Source organism: Salmo salar, chromosome 04 (genome assembly GCF_965601325.2).
Source record: "Salmo salar chromosome 04, fSalSal1, whole genome shotgun sequence".
NCBI classification, from domain to species: Eukaryota; Metazoa; Chordata; class Actinopteri; order Salmoniformes; family Salmonidae; genus Salmo; species Salmo salar.
This window is the reverse complement of record NC_138294.1, coordinates 28,071,086-28,091,079: the sequence shown is the minus strand read 5'-3', so window position 1 is coordinate 28,091,079 and position 19,994 is coordinate 28,071,086. Positions and strand designations below refer to the sequence as shown.

General features: G+C 41.2%; 2 protein-coding genes across 4 annotated transcripts in view; one reads left to right on the top strand and one right to left on the bottom strand.

Annotated features, from left to right (window-relative positions):
• LOC106602558 (uncharacterized) overlaps positions 1-6,295 on the top strand; it is a 21,868-nt gene extending 15,573 nt beyond the window's left edge. For all 3 annotated transcript variants that reach the window (XM_082974235.1, XM_082974234.1, XM_082974233.1), the window contains 4 exons: positions 1,809-1,982; positions 2,149-2,322; positions 2,437-2,483; positions 3,617-6,295. In XM_082974235.1, the coding sequence (XP_082830361.1) occupies positions 1,809-1,982; positions 2,149-2,322; positions 2,437-2,483; positions 3,617-4,167 (946 nt within the window). In that variant the 3' untranslated portion in view covers positions 4,168-6,295. The remainder of the gene's footprint in view (positions 1-1,808; positions 1,983-2,148; positions 2,323-2,436; positions 2,484-3,616) is intronic.
• Positions 5,367-19,994, bottom strand: cyp4v2a (cytochrome P450, family 4, subfamily V, member 2a). The gene is made up of 11 exons (XM_014195260.3): positions 19,718-19,994; positions 12,920-13,032; positions 12,098-12,183; positions 11,474-11,664; positions 11,237-11,306; positions 10,785-10,911; positions 10,347-10,520; positions 10,155-10,257; positions 8,222-8,356; positions 7,744-7,923; positions 5,367-7,350 (listed from the first exon to the last, which is right to left on the bottom strand). The coding sequence occupies exons 1-11, from the start codon at positions 19,974-19,976 to the stop codon at positions 7,181-7,183; spliced, it is 1,608 nt and encodes a 535-aa protein (XP_014050735.1). The 5' UTR covers positions 19,977-19,994; the 3' UTR covers positions 5,367-7,180.

Here is a 19,994-nt window from a genome sequence, read left to right as displayed (position 1 = left end):
TGATGCTGCTTTAAAAACTGCTTCTTAATTTACATTTCTATGATTGAAAAAATCCACACAAGTATTTTGATCTATTGTATATCGCAAATCAAATCGCAATTACATTTTTTGCCCATATCATGCAGTCCTAGTGTGTTTCTTTTGCTCTTTTTTTTGTCTAAATATATCTATATACATACATACATACATACATACATACGTACGTGCAGTCGGAATGTATTCAGACCCCTTCACTTTTTCCACATTTTATAATGTTACTGCCTTATTCTAAAATGGATGGAATTGTTTTTTTTCCCTCATCAATCTACACACAATACCCCATAAGTACAAAGCAAAAACAGGTTTTTAGACATTTTTGCAAATGTATTACAAATAAAAAACTAAATATTCAGACCGTTTACTCAGTACTTTGAAGCACCTTTGGCAGCGATTACAGCCTCAAGTCTTATTGGGTATGACGCTACAAGCTTGGCACACCTGTATCTGGGGCGTTTCTCCCATTCTTCTCTGCAGGTCTTCTCAGGGTCTGTCAGGTTGGATGTGGAGTGTCGCTGCACAGCTATTTTCAGGTCTCTCCAGAGATGTTAGATTGGGCTCTGGCTGGGCCACTCAAGGACATTCAGAGACTTGTCCCGAAGCCACTCCTGCGTTGTCTTGGCTGTGTGCTTAGGTGCATTGTCCTGTTGGAAAGTGAACCTTCGCCCCAGTCTGAGGTCCTGAGCGCTCTGGAGCAGGTTTTCATCAAGGATCTCTCTGTACTTTGCTCTGTTCACCTACCCTCAATCCTGACTAGTCTCCCAAAATCCCCACAGCATGATGCTGCCTCCATGCTTCATCGTAGGGTGGTGCCAGGTATCCTCCAGACGTGATGCTTGGCATTCAGACCAAAGAGTTCAATCTTGGTTTCATCAGACAAGAGAATCTTGTTTCTCATGGTCTGAGAATCCTTTAGGTGTCTTTTGGCAAACTCCAAGCAGACTGTCATGTGCCTTTTACTGAGGAGTGGCTTCCATCTGCCTACTCTACCATAAAGGCCTGATTGGTGGAGTGCTGAGAGATGGTTGTCCTTCTGGAAGGTTTTCCCATCTCCACAGAGGAACCCTGGAGCTCTGTCAGAGTGACCATCGGGTTCTTGGTCACCTCCCTGACCAAGGCCCTTCTCCCCCGATTGCTCAGTTTGGCCGGGGGGCCAGCTCTAGAAAAAGTCTGGGTGGTACCAAACTTCTTCTATTTAAGAATAATGGAGGCCATTGTGTTCTTGGGGACCTTCAATGCTACAGAAATGTTTTGGTACCCTTCCCCAGATCTGTGCCTTGACACAATACTGTCTCTGAACTCTACGGACAATTCCGTTGACCTTGTGGCTTGGTTTTTGTTCTGGCATACACGGTCAACTGTGGGACATTATAGACAAGTGTGTGCCTTTCCAAATCATGTCCAATTCATTTAATTTACCACAGGTGGACTCCAATCAAGTTATAGAAACAACACAAGGATGATCAATGGAAACAGGATGCACCTGAGCTGAATTTCGAGTCTCATAGCAAAGGGTCTGAACATTTGCAAATGTTTCTAAAAATCAGTTTTTGCATTATGGGGTATTGTGTGTAGATTGAGGAAAGTTTTTATTTAATCCATTGTAGAATAAGGCTGTAACATAACAAAATGTGGATAAAGGGAAGCGGTCTGAATACATTCCGAATGCAACGTGTGTGTGTGTGTGTGTGTGTGTGTGTGTGTGTGTGTGTGTGTTATCTGTAATTATCATGAATGCATCCTCAACATACTCTTGTGAACCCATGCTGCAGTCTAGGTCAATGTGGTCTGACAGAGGGTTGCTGTTCAGATCTGGCCTCAGTCCTGAGGGCACCCAACTCGCAACTGAAACAACTGGAGCTGAGAGACAACGACCTGCAGGACTCAGGAGTTACACTGCTTTCTGATGGCCTGGCGGATCCAAACTGTGAACTGCAGACACTAGGGTAAGTACAGCTGTTTAAAGAAGAACGATGTTGTGAATTATTTCTGTTATCATTATTGTCTGTCAAAGTCTGGTTTTGATTGTGTCATGGACAAACGTATACTGTAGATGCCACATGGTAGATCATCACACCAACCTACACAGCTGTTGTGTCTGTCCCTCTGTAGACTGTCTGGCTGTGAAGTCACAGAGGAGGGCTGTGCTGCTCTGGCTTCGGCTCTGAGGTCAAACCCCTCCCACCTGAGAGAGCTGGACCTGAGCTACAATCACCCAGGAGACTCTGCAGGGGGACTGCTTTCAGCTGGTCAAGGGGATCCCACATGCAAACTGATGAAGCTGAGGTAAGAAAAAAAATTATGCGGACAGTAAGACCTGGTAGTGTGAGGATCTTTTCTATCACATAAGTATGCATGTGTGTTCCGTGTTACGTAATAACCGTGTTGTTTTTGCTACAGTGTGGATCACGGTGCAGAGTGCAGGCTGGTATCCGGGCTGAGAAAATGTAAGTCCCTTCAATTGTAATCAACTGCATCTTCAGAACTACAGATGTAGTAACTAATACATACGTCCACATACAAAATAGCATTTTATACGATTTCGTTTTTTTGTTGTTGAACAAACAATTTACCTATTTTTTTTTTTATGTCATTCAGTATTTCTTACCAGTGTAAGAAATCTTAATTGAAGGGGTAATGTGCAGTTCAAAAGACAGCAAGGTGGTCACCCCACCATCGTTTTTGGTAAACAGCTGAGGGATGGGGCCGGAGAAATGTAACCACTTTCAAATTCATAGAGCTATGGGTGCAAGGACTGACAATCAATGAGATCAAAGTTATAGTTTTTACCATGTTTTGAGGCTATACAGTGTTTGTGTACAATTATGTTGTTCACAAACATTGGAGTAAAACAAGCTTATATTTTGGGTTCTGATGGGGTACAACCATTAAACTGAGCTCATGAGTCATTTATTAGTTATATTCTTCAGTAATCAATGGATATATAATATACACTGAGTATACCAAACATTAGGAACACCTTCCTAATATTGAGTCGGCACACACACACAATCCATGTCTCAAGGCTTAAAAATCCTTCTTTAACCCGTCTCCTCCCCTTCATCTACACTGATTGAAGTGGATTTAACAGGTGACATCAATAAGGGATCATAGCTTTCAGCTGGATTCACCTGGTCAGTCGGTCGTGGAAAGAGCAGGTGTTCCTAATGTTTTGTATACTCAGTGTATATCGCTAATTTAAAAGTTCAAAAAATGTATGTAGCAACTGCAGATTGCCCTTTTAACCATACCAGTGTATACATGAAAGTAGAACCTCAAAGAACTCTGGTTCTGGGTTTACCTCAAACGCTGTAGTAAAAAATAACTCTTGATGTCATTGGGGTAATAAAAAAACTGATTGTCAAAAACTACACAAAGTCTCCAGCCAGTAGGAGGGTGTTTGCCTGCTCACCATGTTACTGCAAAATATAAAACAATTTTTTTATACTTCTGATTACATCATTGAGAGTAATGCACTTAGTTTGACTACAGAACATAGAAAATGACTAGTTTCACTTATGTAGACACTGGTAGGGTGCTGGAGATAATGAATATGATAATGTGTCCCCATTGTCTACAGATGCCTGTCAGCTCACCATGGACCCAAATACAGCAAACACACACCTGTTACTCTCTGAGGAGAACAGGAAGGTGACACGGGTGGACAAGGAGCAGCATTATGAAGACCATCCAGACAGATTTAAATGGCATCCCCAAGTTCTCTGCGGAGAAGGCTTATCTGGATCTCGATATTACTGGGAGGTGATGTGGGATAGTGGAGAGCCTGACATTGGAGTGACTTACAAAGGAATGAGTCGGATGGGATGGGGGTCTGACAGTTGGATTGGACAAAATACCAAGTCCTGGAGTTTGAACTGCGCTGGTAAAGGTTACTATTACTTTTACAATGCAGGAGAGAATATCACATTCATCCGCGGTCCTGTTTTGCACAGAGTTGGTGTGTATCTTGACTGGCCAGCTGGTACGTTGTCCTTCTATAGTGTGTCCTTTGGTAAACAGAAACATCTTCACACATTCTACACCACATTCACTGAGCCCCTCTATCCTGGGTTTTGGATTTATCCAGACTCTTCCTTGTCTACATGTAACCGATGTGAAATGGCTAGTTAGTTAGCGGTGGTGCGCGCTAATAGCATTTCAATCAGTGACGTCACTCGCTCTGAGACTTGAAGTAGGGTTTCCCCTTGCGTTGCAAGGGCCGCGGCTTTTGTGGCGCGTTGGGTAACGATGCTTCGTGGGTGTCAGTTGTTGATGTGTGCAAGGGTCCCTGGTTCGAGCCCAGGTTGGGGCGAAGAGAGGGACGGAACCTACACTGTTACATACATAAGTAGGGGTGCTGCAGCTATCGCTGATAAATATAAATCATTTTCAAAAAAGTTATAGTATATAAGTAAAAATATTACCCAAATTATATTTATCCTGTCTGAACAGACCAATAAAACTCATTAAAAATACTAAACCAGAGAGAAAAAAATCAGAGGATTAAAAGCATCTAGAAAGTTAGCTGTGGATTTTATCATAAGCACTTCCAGTCAGGAAGGCTGCAATTTATGCAGCACACCCAGCAAATATAGAACAGCTTGTTATGGGGTGGCAGGTAGCCTAGTGGTTAGAGCATTGGGCCAGTAACCGAAAGGTTGCTAAATCGAATCCCTGAGCTGACAAGGTAAAAATCTGTTGTTCTGCCCCTGAACAAGGCAGTTAACCCACTGTTCCTAGGACGTCATTGTAAGTAAGAATTTGTTCTTAACTGACTTGCCTAGTTAAATAAAGGTTCAATTTAAAAAATGACGTTGTCAATGGGACTGCCATCAATGGATTATAATTCTATGGTTGGTTGCGGCTGTCAATTTGCCTTAAACAATTTTTTTAAATATAATAGCGACAAAAAAACATACCATTTGGAAATCAAATGCCTACTGCTGAAAATAGAAGACTACTCTGTCTGTAGAAGATACAAAACAGCTTTTGAGCTATTTCTGAACGAACAGCACTGTTTTTCAAAGTAGCTTATCTTGAGACAAGCTATTGCAGTGTTTCCCAAACTTGGGGGTCGCCTGATTATAAAATTGCACTTCGTTCATAGAACCGGGGTTACCTGAGTAACCTCCTGTAGTCACAAAATATGGTTTTTATTTTTTTATTCCTAGAAATGTGGATCTAACTTAACAGTTTAAGCTACAAAACATTATGACCCTATCACTGAAAGCTAATACTCTCAGGAACACATACATACAGTGAGGGGAAAAAGTATTTGATCCCCTGCTGATTTTGTACATTTGCCCACTGACAAAGAAATGATCAGTCTATAATTTTAATGGTAGGTTTATTTGAACAGTGAGAGACAGAATAACAACCAAAAAATCCAGAAAAACGCATGTCAAAAATTTTATAAATTGATTTGCATTTTAATGAGGGAAATAAGTATTTGACTCCCTCTCAATCAGAAAGATTTCTGGCTCCCAGGTGTCTTTTATACAGGTAACGAGCTGAGATTAGGAGCACACTCTTAAAGGGAGTGCTCCTAATCTCAGTTTGTTACCTGTATAAAAGACACAATGTGTACAAAACATAAAGGAACACCTGCTCTTTCCATGAAATAGACTGACCAGATGAATCCAGGAGGAAGCTATGATCCCTTATTAATGTCACTTGTTAAATCCACCTCAACCAGTGTAGATGAAGTGGACAAGACCGGATATAGAAGGATTTCTAAGCCTTCAGACAATTGAGACATGGATTGTGTAAGTGTGTCATGCAGAAGGTGAAAGCTGGTGCAACTATATTAGGAAGGTGTTCCTAATGTTTTGTGCACTCAATGTATATATTCCTCTTAATATTGTACAATCTGTATGTTTGTTCATTGGCCTGGGCTATTGGTTTGCATTCAAGTCCAGGTTGTTTTTATTGCTCTGTTTCACTGTCAGAGTAGCCACTCATTTCGGTCGTTTTTCTGGTATTAGAAGACATTAACAAAACGAAAAAATTATCATGTAAATTACATAGAATTGCATTTCTTTTTTTCTCCAGAACCTGATTTTTTGGGTGGAAATCCTAAAAAACCCTCTGCTCAACTGTATGCCACTATGCAAATGTGATTATAGATGCATTTTATAATGCGATTATAGGGAATTTCAACTCAAAACATTCTTCCCAAGGCTATGCTTGTCTACCCAGACACATTCATGTTTGCAAGAAAAGGTTTCTAATTGTAAATAAAAGCCGATTTTGTACGATATCAGGCCTGTTCGTTACCATGCTCCTTCCCTGACTTTAGCTTCGAGGACCTGACACTATGATATAAAAAGTGGCATAGTTCGGCTATGTTATAATTCAAACCCCCAACCTAACAAATAAGAAAAGTCTTATTAAAATATACTATCCAAAGAGCTTGAAAAACAAGTGAAACAGCTTTGATGTTGATGAAAATGTTGACATGTTAAAGTAGCAACACATTTTCAAGTTAACACATGCCTTATAAATGAAAGTTGTGGTAAAGTGTTATCAGATAGGGTAGGTATTCTTGGTGGTATAATTGTGTTAATATGGTCTGTACCTCAGAAGCGGTGGAGGCTGGTGGGAGGAGCTATAGGAGGAAGGGCTCATTGTAATGGCTGGAGTAGATTAAATGGAACGGTATCAAACACAAAACCATGGAAACCACCTTTGACTCTGTTCCATGTATTCCATTCCAGCCATTACAATGAGCCCGTCCTCCTATAGCTCCTCCCACCAGCCTCCATAAATAAAATAAAAATACCTATCTGAAGTCAATGTTGGGAAAATAAATGTTCTCCTAGTTTCACACTCGTATTTTTCACTTCGAAGCTCAAACAATTGTGGATATCAGAAACCTGTTTATGACGATTACAAGAACTTTCTGCGAGTTTTGCAGTCTCGAGTTTTAGATTTTCCTGTAATACAGAGAGAACACAAATGCAATGTAAGCCTATGGGGATAAGGGCTAAGGGTTTTATTCGGCCCTGTTTAAATACTTTAAGAATGTTTCCTTCCTTCCTGCCTGGATAGTTGAAACCTACAGTATTGTGCTATAACTATTTACTTATACCTATCAAGTAGTGTTAGATCAGTTTTAAAGTATTCAAACAGTTCCCTAGATTATCTAGTGCTGCTGCTTCCTCTTCTCAAGTTTGATCCAGATGCCTTTCTCGGGGCGAAGAATGAGCTCCCCTAGTGGACGGAGGTCCTCGCGCTTCTGACACGCCTCCACGTTGAAGTAGCGCAAGATGGACGCCAGGATCACCTTCTCCTCCATCACGGCAAATCGCTGACCTGGGGGTAGGGATGTAACCAAAGCATGTGAGGATGACATCCTCATCGGACACACTTTTAATCGTCCATTTTGTTTTCACCATTTCAAATGCCTTATTGTCTTCAACCTTAATCTGTAACCATGATTAAAGTAGCGAGAGCATATGAGGGTGACATTCTCATCGGACACACGTTTAGAGGCCCACGTTTAGAGGCCCACTGTAGTAAAAAGTCTATGTTCCAAGATGATAAAAGATAGCCTGAGATTGATAAATACAAGTGATATTCTACAACAACGTGACAAATCTTATGTCGTTGATCTCAAATGGAATGATGTTGACTTACAAATGTTCTAAAAATGTTTGTACTTTAAGAGCTATTCAGTTGAATGTCTTGAATGTTTCCTGTTCTCACCGATGCAATTGCGGAGTCCAGCAGAGAAGGGGATGAAGGCATACGGATGTCTCCCAACGCAGTTTTCCGGCATGAAGCGTTCCGGGCGGAACTCTTCAGGCTGGGGGAAGTGGCGCGGGTCGCGGTGAAGGGAGTAGGGCATGATGATGGCATTGGCACCTTTGGGAACCTTGAAACCATCTACAGGTGCAACAATGTGAAACAAGTTAGGTTATTAGGTCCACAAAATGTACATGTGAATAAATGAACCAATTAACACAACCACAAAAAATATTAAACTAGATGACTGGAATGGAACGGCGCTGGATAAACCATGGTTGTAGGTTCATCTTCCATATGGCACAGGCCACCCATTGTGAATATGTACATTAATTAAAAGTAGTGTATAGCTAATCCTGTAAATTTAAATCAGTTAGAAAATGAATGACAGACTGAAATAAACTTTAATGGTTAAGAATGTGTCATTCATGTCACTCACTGATGTGGCAGTCTTCACAGATGCTGCGGGCGAAGAACGGGACGGAGGGGAACAGGCGCAGGGACTCTTTGATGACACACTCCAGGTAGCGCAGCTTCTTCAGATCCTCTGTGTTTATTGGCCGGTCGGACACACCTGAGCACGGGGGTACAAGAATGCATGGTACATCCCATGATATATGTTCTGTGGTGATGGGGCAATCGGACATAGCTATGAATAGGGGGCCAAAAATGTATGTTACACCGTATTATGAATGTTCTGTGGTGATGGGGAAATCGGACAGAGCTACGAATGGAGGTACAGGAATGGATGTTATGTTCTTCTGTCATCGATCATGGTAACTACACCGAACCTGCATCTACTGTCAAAGAGATACTCGTCATGGTAATATTTGAATGCCAGGTCTGCCATGGCAGGAATGGAAGACATTCCAAAAAATAAACGTGTCACAAATCAGGCTATTACTGTATACAACAGCCAATTTTGATATGCCACAGAACCTAATTCAGTTCATTAAATCATTTTGCTTTGGTGAGACTTTCCACACTTTCCCACTGTGCTTGAACTCACTTTGACCTGTGAGAGAAGGATTTGAACGAGAGTCAACGCGGATAAGAACCAAAAGTGATGTCATGTGATAAGAGAAGCGAGTATAGTGACAGGAGACTAGGGGATTAGAATTACCAAGTACTTCCTGCCGAGCCCATGGTCTAGCGGTAATGCGTCGAGCTTCTCTAAATACTTTTCCGAGACCAGGGTTCAATCCCAGCGTCTTCTCCTCCTGTCTCTTCCACTTACCAGTCACCATTGTCTAAATCAAGTGCAATAAAACACTTTGACCCTCTACTGCACAGGTGTCAAAGTCATTCCACGGAGGGCCGAGTGGCAGTGGGTTTTCCCTTGTACTTGATTGATGAGGAACTCCTCATACTGTACCTGGCTGTTTATGGCTTAACTGAAAGGAAAAACCAAAAACCTGCAGAAACTAGGCCCTCCGTGGAATGCGTTTGACTCTACTGCATGCATTAGGATAGAACCATGCAATAAAATGTTGGATTTGTTTTTTTTAACTTAAAATGGCCACAAATAGGCAAATGTAAAATATTTTTTTGTGTGTTTTTTAAGTGTCATTTGAGGATTTTTTGCCGCATGGCAACACTGCGACAACGGTAAAAATATATATTTTTTAATTTGTACTGTAAAAAAACTATTGATAACATACAAAAAAAAATGTCTTATATAAATGAGGTGTTTGAATTATAATTTGATTGTTTTTATTCCTTCACAATATCATATTGATTTTGTTCTTGTAAAAATAATATACTCTGGCCATATTTATTTTTAAGAAAATAAGATTATTATAATGTTATTCAAATTTAACAGAATTGTTTTATATGCCCATATATAGAAAATATGTTATCTTTACAAAAATAAGTTCAAATCAAATTAGTCATGTGAATATTACCCAAAAAATACAGAAAATTATGATTTCACTTTGTTTTGCTTGACCCCTCACCTGAATTGCAGTTCCCCTATCGCACAGTGTTGCAGTTTGCCAACAAATGCATTTGGTTCATTTCCCAATAACAAAATCTAGGGAAATTGGATTTAATGTTTAATATCACCTCTTAACTAACATGAGATTGAGTTTACATTTTTAATTGCAGGGGAAATGTTAAAATGATTGTTTTATGAGAACATGGTGAATGGCATGTATGTGTCTGGGAAAGGAAGCCCCATGTTGGTGCATGTCATGTGACTACGAAAGCACATAATTGGCTATTCTACACCACCCCTCTTCTGTAAAAAGCAATGGTGTTGCAATTTTTCATTCAGGGAAGCAAGGGGTGAAGAGAAATTATATGTTGTCATATGGCAACAGCAGGCAGTAAAGGGTTGAAAAAATAAAGGGTTAAAAAGAGGGGGGGATTACCGAACACCTCCTGAAGCTCTTGTTGAACCTTCCTCTGAACCTCTGGATGGGAGCCCAGCAGGTGAATGGCCCAATTCATGGCTGCGGCTGTAGTGTCATGACCCTGCAAGACGGGGGCAATAAAAATAACACCAATGATAAATCTGGAACACATTCTACATGGAGCGTGTGATAGTGGTTTTGACCTCTAACCCTGAACATGAAGGTGTCCACTTCCTCCTGGATGTCCTGGTGGGTGAGCTTGTTGCCCTCCTCGTCCGTGGTCTTCAGCAGCATGTCCAGGAAGGCCCGCCTCTTCCTCATTCCCTGGTCCGATTCGCTGTCCGACTCGATGTAGGCGATGTATTCCGCCCTCTCGTAGATGACCTGGGGTGTTTTCAGTGAAAACATTTGACATGTTTCTGAACGTTGCAGATAGAAATATAATGAATAGAGCTGACAGGATTTCTTATTCCATCGTACAGACAATCATTTATGCTCTACACAATACATTTCTATCTGAACATTCTGTAATGGTCATCCTTCTGAACAGGCCCTTGGCTGGATGGATGTGGTCTGATGGATGACAGCTTATTTCCCTGGGTGCAGCTAAATAGTCAAAAGCCCCTTTTAGGTTGACTGATGACTCACATTGGAGGTGAAGGAGTGGAGGACCTTGAGGCTCCTGTTGTGCTCCCAGCCCTCGCCAAAGTAGTTGTAAAACAAGTCAGGCCAGAACCACGGCATTCTCTGTCGCCGTGTGATGATATCACTCATCCTGGGGACAGTAGGAGGGATGCAAGGTAGAGAAAATTATATTCATTTGATGCAATTTGATTCCACTCTATTACATTTCCTGCAATTAATATTATCCCCAAACGTCTGTTTATTTGTAGCACTTACAGAGTATAACATGTGTGGTACAAGGTGGCTACTACTTGCAACCAACTACCAACAGTGCAGACAGAAGGAGAGAGAGAGAGAGAGAAAGAGACAGAGAGAGATGCAGGGACAGTGAGCAATGGTTGGCCGTCAATACCCTCTACTTCCAAACAAAACCGGGCATGACAACATTGTCTGTTGCATTCAATACGAGGACTCACTTGTACACACATCGGACATACTCTGAGTCATAGTTACTCTGAGCGTAGATTTTCTTCCCCATTGCAGTCTCTGAAAGGAAAATCATATGCAGAGATATTTATTGCAAGATTGGTAGCAATTTGGATATATCTTTTTAGTTGATTTGAAATGGCCACAAGAATGGGAAATCTTTTTAACCCACTGAGCCTTTGGACCAACTAAAAAAAAAACACATCCAGACCCAGACCCGGACCCACCACAGATGATGTCGAGGGCACAGAGGGTGACATGGTTGAAGCAGTTGAAGGGGCCCTTGCCTGCCTCCTTGTCCAGCTTCTCCACCAGCACCTCGGCCTGCTCGTTCATCACCTCCAGGAACTCCGTCAGGATGGAGAAGTGGAAGGTGGGGGTGAGCAACTTCCGCCGCCGCCGCCACTTGTCCCCCGTGCTGGGGAGAGGGAGGTGGGGAGCGAGGGAAGGGGGGAGAAATAGAGGAAGAGAGAGACAGAGGGGTGAGGGGGACAGAGAGAGAAAGAGAGGGAGGGTGACAAAGAAAGAGTGAGACAGACAGACAAATAAAGGGAGGGGAAGCAGAGAGAGGGAGATGCAGAACAAGTGACACAGAGAGAGACCATGTGAGAGAGAGACAAACGATGGAGTTCAGAAAATATGGAGGGAATGTGTTGATTGGAAAGTATTGACGTTTCTCAGAATGTATTGTTCTTTGTCATAAAAAAAAGGAAGTGTTTTCCCAAGAATTGTCAAAGGCTTATCTAAGAATTCCACGTTCCTATCTTGAGTTATAATACATATTTTCTGTTGCCTCAAATGCATATATACGTTTGATCTTTCTCAAATGAGATCTGTTTTGAAACACCCACCTGGTTAGTAGACCAGTGCCGAGCCAAGGGTGCAGGAACTTGTAAGCATAGGCCTTGTCCATATGAACAGGGTTGTTAAGAACCGTCTACAGAATCGAATAGAATAAATAGAATCAAATAGACAATCAAACAGACAATATAATAGAATATAGTTGATTTATTTCTCTGAGGGAACGTTGGTCATTGGCATGGCATCATCAACAGACAGTTAACAGCAATACATAAAAACTTAAAACCCCAACTACATAAAAATAATTGTTAAAGTTCATTATTTTTGCTTTAGTAAATTATGTTTTTATGGAAAATTCAACTCTTCCTCTAGTATAGCCACGCTATTGTTATTTACTGCTGATCAGTAATTATTTGTTATTCTTCTCTCTTACTTTTTTGGGGGGTATTTTCTTAAAACTGCATTGTTGGTTAAGGGCTTGTAAGTAAGCATTTCATTGTAAGGTCTACACCTGTTGTATTCGGCGCACGTGACAAATACGTTGATTTGATTTAGTATTCAATACAGTCTATGTTTGCATTGGCACGCTTAAACCCAAAACAGCAGGCCAGAATGGGTTTTGATATTTGATAGCAGTAACAATATATTGTTTGTCAGGCTACCTGTATGTGGTGTAATTACTACCTTATTTATGGAGAGTGGATTTCCATCTCCGGAGTGAAACGATGTAGTGTTCAGTAGGCCGAAATGTTGAGGTTTCAAAACAAGTGTGACACTAACTTGTATGTTTCACCATATTTAAACACTTTGCAAAACATACAGGTGTTATGAATCAAGTTGATTCAAGTCAATTCTTTGATTAATAAGCCTACCTCAATGGTTTCTGCATGGAACAGCACGAGGAAGGGTACTGGTCCGATCCAAATCTTCAACAGTGGGGAGTCCCTGAACTGCTCTGTGTAGCCAATGATTTGACGGAAGAAATCTGAAACCAAAGAAAGAGAACTCTGAAGTCATTCACTAGTTCAAGCTTCTGACTATCTGAGGTAGACAGTAGATACATACAGTTGAAGTCAGAAGTTTACATACACTTAGGTTGGAGTCATTAAAAATCGTTTTTCAACCACTACAGAAATTTCTTGTTAACAAACTATAATTTTGGCAAGTCAGTTAGGACATCTACTTTGTGCATGACACAAGTCATTTTTCCAACAATTGTTTACAGACAGAATATTTGACTTATAATTCACTGTATCACAATTCCAGTGGGTCAGAAGTTTACATACACTAAGTTGACTGTGCCTTTAAAAAGCTTGTAAAATTCCAGAAAATGATGTCATGGCTTTAGAAGCTTCTGATAGGCAAATTGACATGATTTGAGTCAATTGGAGGTGTACCTGTGGATGTATTTCAAAGCCTACCTTCAAACTCAGTGCCTCTTTGCTTGAAATCATGGGAAAATCAAAAGAAATCAGCCAAGACCTCAGAAAAAAATGGTAGAACTCCACAAGTCTGGTTCATCATTGGGAGAAATTTCCAAACGCCTGAAGGTACCACGTTCATCTGTACAAACAATAGTACGCAAGTGTAAACACCATTGGACCACGCAGCCGTCATACCGATCAGGAAGGAGACGCAATCTGTCTCCTAGAAATGAATGTACTTTGGTGCGAAATGTGCAAATCAATCCCAGAACAACAGCAAAGGACATTGTGAAGATGCTGGAGGAAACAGGTACAAAAGTATCTACAGTGAGGGAAAAAAGTATTTGATCCCCTGCTGATTTAGTACATTTGCCCACTTACAAAGAAATGATCAGTCTATAATTTTAATGGTAGGTTTATTTGAACAGTGAGAGACAGAATAACAACTAAAAAATCCAGAAAAACACATGTCAAAAATGTTATAAATTGATTTGCATTTTAATGAGGGAAATAAGTATTTGACCCCTCTGCAAAACATGACTTAGTACTTTGGTGGCAAAACCCTTGTTGGCAATCACAGAGGTCAGACGTTTCTTGTAGTTGGCCACCAGGTTTGCACACATCTCAGGAGGGATTTTGTCCCACTCCTCTTTGCAGATCTTCTCCAAGTCATTAAGGTTTCGAGGCTGACGTTTGGCAACTCGAACCTTCAGCTCCCTCCACAGATTTTCTATAGGATTAAGGTCTGGAGACTGGCTAGGCTACTCCAGGACCTTAATGTGCTTCTTCTTGAGCCACTCCTTTGTTGCCTTGGCCGTGTGTTTTGGGTCATTGTCATGCTGGAATACCCATCCACGACCCATTTTCAATGCCCTGGCTGAGGGAAGGAGGTTCTCACCCAAGATTTGACGGTACACGGCCCCGTCCATCGTCCCTTTGATGCGGTGAAGTTGTACTGTCCCCTGAGCAGAAAAACACCCCCAAAGCATAATGTTCCATGTTTGACGGTGGGGATGGTGTTCTTGGGGTCATAGGCAGCATTCCTCCTCCTCCAAACACGGCGAGTTGAGTTGATGCCAAAGAGCTCCATTTTGGTCTCATCTGACCACAACACTTTCACCCAGTTGTCCTCTGAATCATTCAGATGTTCATTGGCAAACTTCAGACGGGCATGTATATGTGCTTTCTTGAGCAGGGGGACCTTGCGGGCGCTGCAGGATTTCAGTCCTTCACGGCGTAGTGTCTTACCAATTGTTTTCTTGGTGACTATGGTCCCAGCTGCCTTGAGATCATTGACAAGATCCTCCCGTGTAGTTCTGGGCTGATTCCTCACCGTTCTCATGATCATTGCAACTCCACAAGGTGAGATCTTGCATGGAGCCCCAGGCCGGGGGAGATTGACAGTTCTTTTGTGTTTTTTCCATTTGAGAATAATCGCACCAACTGTTGTCACCTTCTCACCAAGCTGCTTGGCGATGGTCTTGTAGCCCATTCCAGCCTTGTGTAGGTCTACAATCTTATCCCTGACATCCTTGGAGAGCTCTTTGGTCTTGGCCATGGTGGAGAGTTTGGAATCTGATTTGATTGATTGCTTCTGTGGACAGGTGTCTTTTATACAGGTAACAAGCTGAGATAAGGAGCACTCCCTTTAAGAGTGTGCTCCTAATCTCAGCTCATTACCTGTATAAAAGACACCCGGGAGCCAGAAATCTTTCTGATTGAGAGGGGGTGAAATACTTATTTCCCTCATTAAAATGCAAATCAATTTATAATTTTTTTTACATTAATTTTTCTGGATTTTTCTGTTGTTATTCTGTCTCTCACTGTTCAAATAAACCTACCATTAAAATTATAGACTGATCATTTCTTTGTCAGTGGGCAAACGTACAAAATCAGCAGGGGATCAAATACTTTTTTCCCTCACTGTATATCCACAGTAAAACGAGTCCAATATCGACATAACCTGAAAGGCCTCTCAGCAAGGAAGAAGCCACTGCTCCCAAACCGCCATAAAAAAGCCAGACTATGGTTTGCAACTGCACATGGGGACAAAGATCATACATTTTGGAGAAATGTCCTCAGGTCTGATGAAACTCCAAATGGACAATGACCCCAAGCATACTTCCAAAGTTGTGGCAAAATGGCTTAAGGACAACAAAGTCAAGGTATTGGAGTGGCCATCACAAAGCCCTGACCTCAATCCTATAGAAAATATGTGGGCAGAACTGAAAAAATGTGTGCGAGCAAGGAGGCCTACAAACCTGACTCAGTTACACCAGCTCTGTCAGGAGGAATGGGCCAAAATTCACCCAACCTATTGTGGGAAGCTTGTGGAAGGCTACCCGAAATGTTTGACCCAAGTTAAACAATTTAACTTCTCTAGGGTAGGGGGCAGTATTTTCACGGCCGGATGAAAAACGTACCCAAATTAAACGACCTACTACTTGGACCCAGGAACTAGAATATGCTTATTATTAGTAGATTTGGATAGAAAACACTCTGAAGTTTCTAAAACTGTTTGAATGGTGTCTGTGAGTATAACAGAACTCATATGGCAGGCAAAAACCTGAGAAGAATCTAACCAGGAAGTGGGAAGTCTGGGGCTTGTAGTCCTTTCTAGTCATTGCCTATCAAACACACAGTGACTTAGGGTTAATTTTGCACTTCCTAAGGCTTCCACTAGATGTCAACAGTCTTTAGAAAGTTGTTTGAGGCATCTATGATGAACAGAGAGCGAACAGAGGAAGTTGGAAGTTGTTGACTCAGGAAAGCAAATTAGTTCATTGGCGCACGTTCACGTGAGAGTTAGCTGTGTTCCAAAACGTTTTTCAAGACACTGGAATCGTCCAGTTGGAATATTATTGAAGTTCTAAGTTAAAAAGGCCCTAAAGATTGATGCTATACAACGTTTGACATATTTGAACGAACGTAAATATAACTTTTTTTGACTTTTTGTCGTGAAATTTTCGGCGCGCTTCCTACACTTGGAGTAGCTTACTGAACGCGGAAACAACAAGGAGTTATTTGGACATAAATTATGGACTTTATCAAACAAAACAACATTTATTGTGGACCTGGGATTCCTGGAAGTGCCATCTGATGAAGATCATCAAAGGTAAGTGAATATTTCTAATGCTATTTATGATTTTAGATGACTCCAAAATGGCGGGTATTTGTATTGCCTAGTGTATTTTTCTGAGCGCAGTACTCAGATTATTGCAAAGTGTGCTTTCCCCGTGAAGCTTTTTTGAAATCTGTCACAGCGGTTGCATAAAGGAGATGTTCATCTATAATTCTTTGAATAACAGTTTAATATTTTATCAACGTTTAGGATGAGTATTTTTGTAAATTGTTGTGCTGATTCACCGGCAGTATTGGAGGCTAAATATTTTCTGAACATCACGCGCCAATGTAAAAGGCTGTTTTTGGATATACATATGAACTTGATCGAACAAAAAATGCATGTATTGTGTAACATGATGTCCTAGGAGTGTCATCTGATGAAGATCGTCAAAGGTTAGTGCATAATTTTAGCTGAATTTCTGGTATTTGTGACGCCTGTCCTTGCTAGGAAAATGGCTGTGTGGTTTTTCTTGTGTTGGAGCTGTCCTAACATAATCTAACTTTATGCTTTCGCCGTAAAGCCTTTTTGAAATCGGACAACGTGGTTACATTAAGGAGACGTGTATCTTTAAAATGGTGTGTTTGAGAACTTTGAATTATGACATTTTGTGGTTTTGAATTTGGCGCTCTGATTTTTCACTGGCTGTTGAATAGTGTGAACCGTGGGTGGGACGCTGCCCAAGAAAGGCAATGCTACCAAATACTAATTGGGTGTATGTAAACTTCTGACCCACTGGGAATGTGATGAAAGAAATAAAAGTTGAAAGAAATAATTCTCTCTACTATTATTCTGACATTTCACATTTTCAAATAAAGTGGTGATCCTAACTGACCTAAGACAGGGATTTTTTACCTGGATTAAAAATCAGGAATTGTGAAAAACTGAGTTTAAATGTATTTGGCTATGGTGTATGTAAACTTCCGACTTCAACTGTATGTCGGTAGATTGGGAGAGCAATGAATAACTGAATGATTGAGTGAGTGTTCGAAGCTCCCCTCCCTAAACTACTGTCCTCTCCTCTCTCTTCCCTTCTCCTCGCTCCTCTCTTCTCACGTCTCCTCTCCTCGCTCAATTCCGGCATTGAACTGCAGTGTGATCTCTATGAGGGGGTATGTGCCTTCAATCTCCTATATGGACTTCATCTCCCTCCATGTATACAGGTAACTGCTGAGTAGCTGGTAGGTTATGTAGGTCAGCATTGCAAAGAAGAGGCTCACCCCCAGCAGCTCCAAATTGCAAGCCCCCAAAACGATCACCATCTCTGGGTAGTACGGGGCATAAACATCCTCCAACTGGATGTCTGAGACCTGCTGGCTTCACCTAATGTCAGGTGGACTTTAATTCTGACCTGTTCCCCAGATTTCCCTGTCATTCCGCCTGCTAGTTATGATTAATGATTAACTAATAGCGAGGGGGGATGAGGTAAACATGGATGTTTATTAAGGGATACTATTTTTGTCATGCACACGCATACACACAGAAACACTTAAATATGCAAACAAACACACACATACTGACATATTGAATACATTTGTGATGTTTCACTTGGAAAGAATCATTTTAGATGTTGCTTACAATGCTGCCCTGCACATTTATAATTCTCTAGAATCTAGATCGATGCTTCCTCTTTATGAAGTTATAGAAGAAGAAAAAAACATAGCTTTAATAGTAGCTTTTTAATTGTAGCTTTTCAAACCATAGCTTTAATAGTTGGTCGCCCATTCCTTGCCCGTAAAGTTGGGCCCTCTAATGTATTTCACAGTCACAAGGTCTAATGCCCCGTATACATCTCATTATTCCATACTTCATTTTCACGCAATCTCGTCCTGCTACTGGACGGAGAGCATAGGGTTTCACAACGCAAGACAAGATGGAGGCTAGTCTCTCGTCAGAGATCGCATTTATTTTGGGAGATTGCAAAATATGACCTTTTCATTCAAGACAGGATAAACATATTGTTTCAGGTGATAATAAAACATGTTTTGTCAAGTTACTTTTTCTCAACTTGTTTCTCTAACTTCTAGCAAGTCACGTTAGCGTACAGATTAGCTAGCTAGCTAAAAGCAAGGCTAGGTTGACGATACTGTATTTAGCAACCTCCACCTAATAATTATCAAAAACAAACATTAGTACCATCACAATAAACTTAAATGAGAGGCAAAAGTCATGTAATATAATTGGTTAACAGCCACTGTGTATTATTTAACATTACTATTAAAATAGTATTCACTTATAGGAATGGGTAATTGTTTACAAGTTGCTAGCTATCCCATAAAGCCATCACCGAAAACCACATATTTTCATCTTCTTCTGTGGTTTGGTAATTTCCTGTTCTATTGACAGACTCTGGCTGCGCTAAAGACGGCACAAAGTTGGAAAACAAATAATCGTATGCGGAATCCGTTTCGCAACAGAGCCTTCAACGTAAGGGGGCGCTGAGATAGCACAATGTTGCTGCTGTGATACCACTCCATGGCGGACGGTCCCCATTGAAATGAATGACATCGGGCGCAACGCAACGGACTGCTCAGATATAATGTGAATGAGGCTTACAAGCCTTGTGCACACCAGTTGTGTCAAACTGTATGTGTTCCGGCAGAAGTCCATTCATTCCAATGGGAGGCAAATTCGCACAGTTGCGACTCATCTGCCAGACTAGGATGCAGTGCCTGTCACTGCAGTGCAGTGTTGTATGCATTGGAGTTTTTCAAACTTGTGCATTGCTTTGCCGTGCGGTATCAGGAACGGAAGTAGATAAACCACAGAAGTTGCTAATGTGTAGCGTGATCATTGTTGTGATGCGCCGCATGGATTGTGAAGACTGTCACATTTACACGAGTCTCAGTACAGCAACAATGCAGACAATATATTGGGTTTATAGTCTCATTTCTAGGACAGATTAACATGATTCACCGTTCAAATGGGATATTTGATTCACAAATCTTTTGAATCAATGGATTTATTTTCTCTCATTTGTTAACAAATACTTCTTAAAGTTATTATGGAAAGGCTGGCATCATTTATGTCATCATGGTTAGAACCCAAATGTTAAACTAATAAAAGCAACCCCTCTTCAAAATACCCTTCTCGTCTCCTTTTTTCCCCCCTCATAACCCTCTCACCTCCGGCGTTGGATTTGAACTGCAATGCGTTCCCTATGAGGGGGTATGTGCCTTCAATCTCTGGTATGGGCTTCATCTCCCTCCATTTATACAGATAACTGCTGAGTAGCTGGTAGGTGGCGTAGGTCAGTATTGAAATGAAGAGGCTCAACCCCAGCAGCCCCAACGTGTAAGCCCCCAAAACTATCGCCATCTCTGGGTAGTACGTGGCCTTAACAACCTCCGAATGAATGTCTGAGACCTGCTGGCTACACCTCATATCAGGTGGACTTTAATC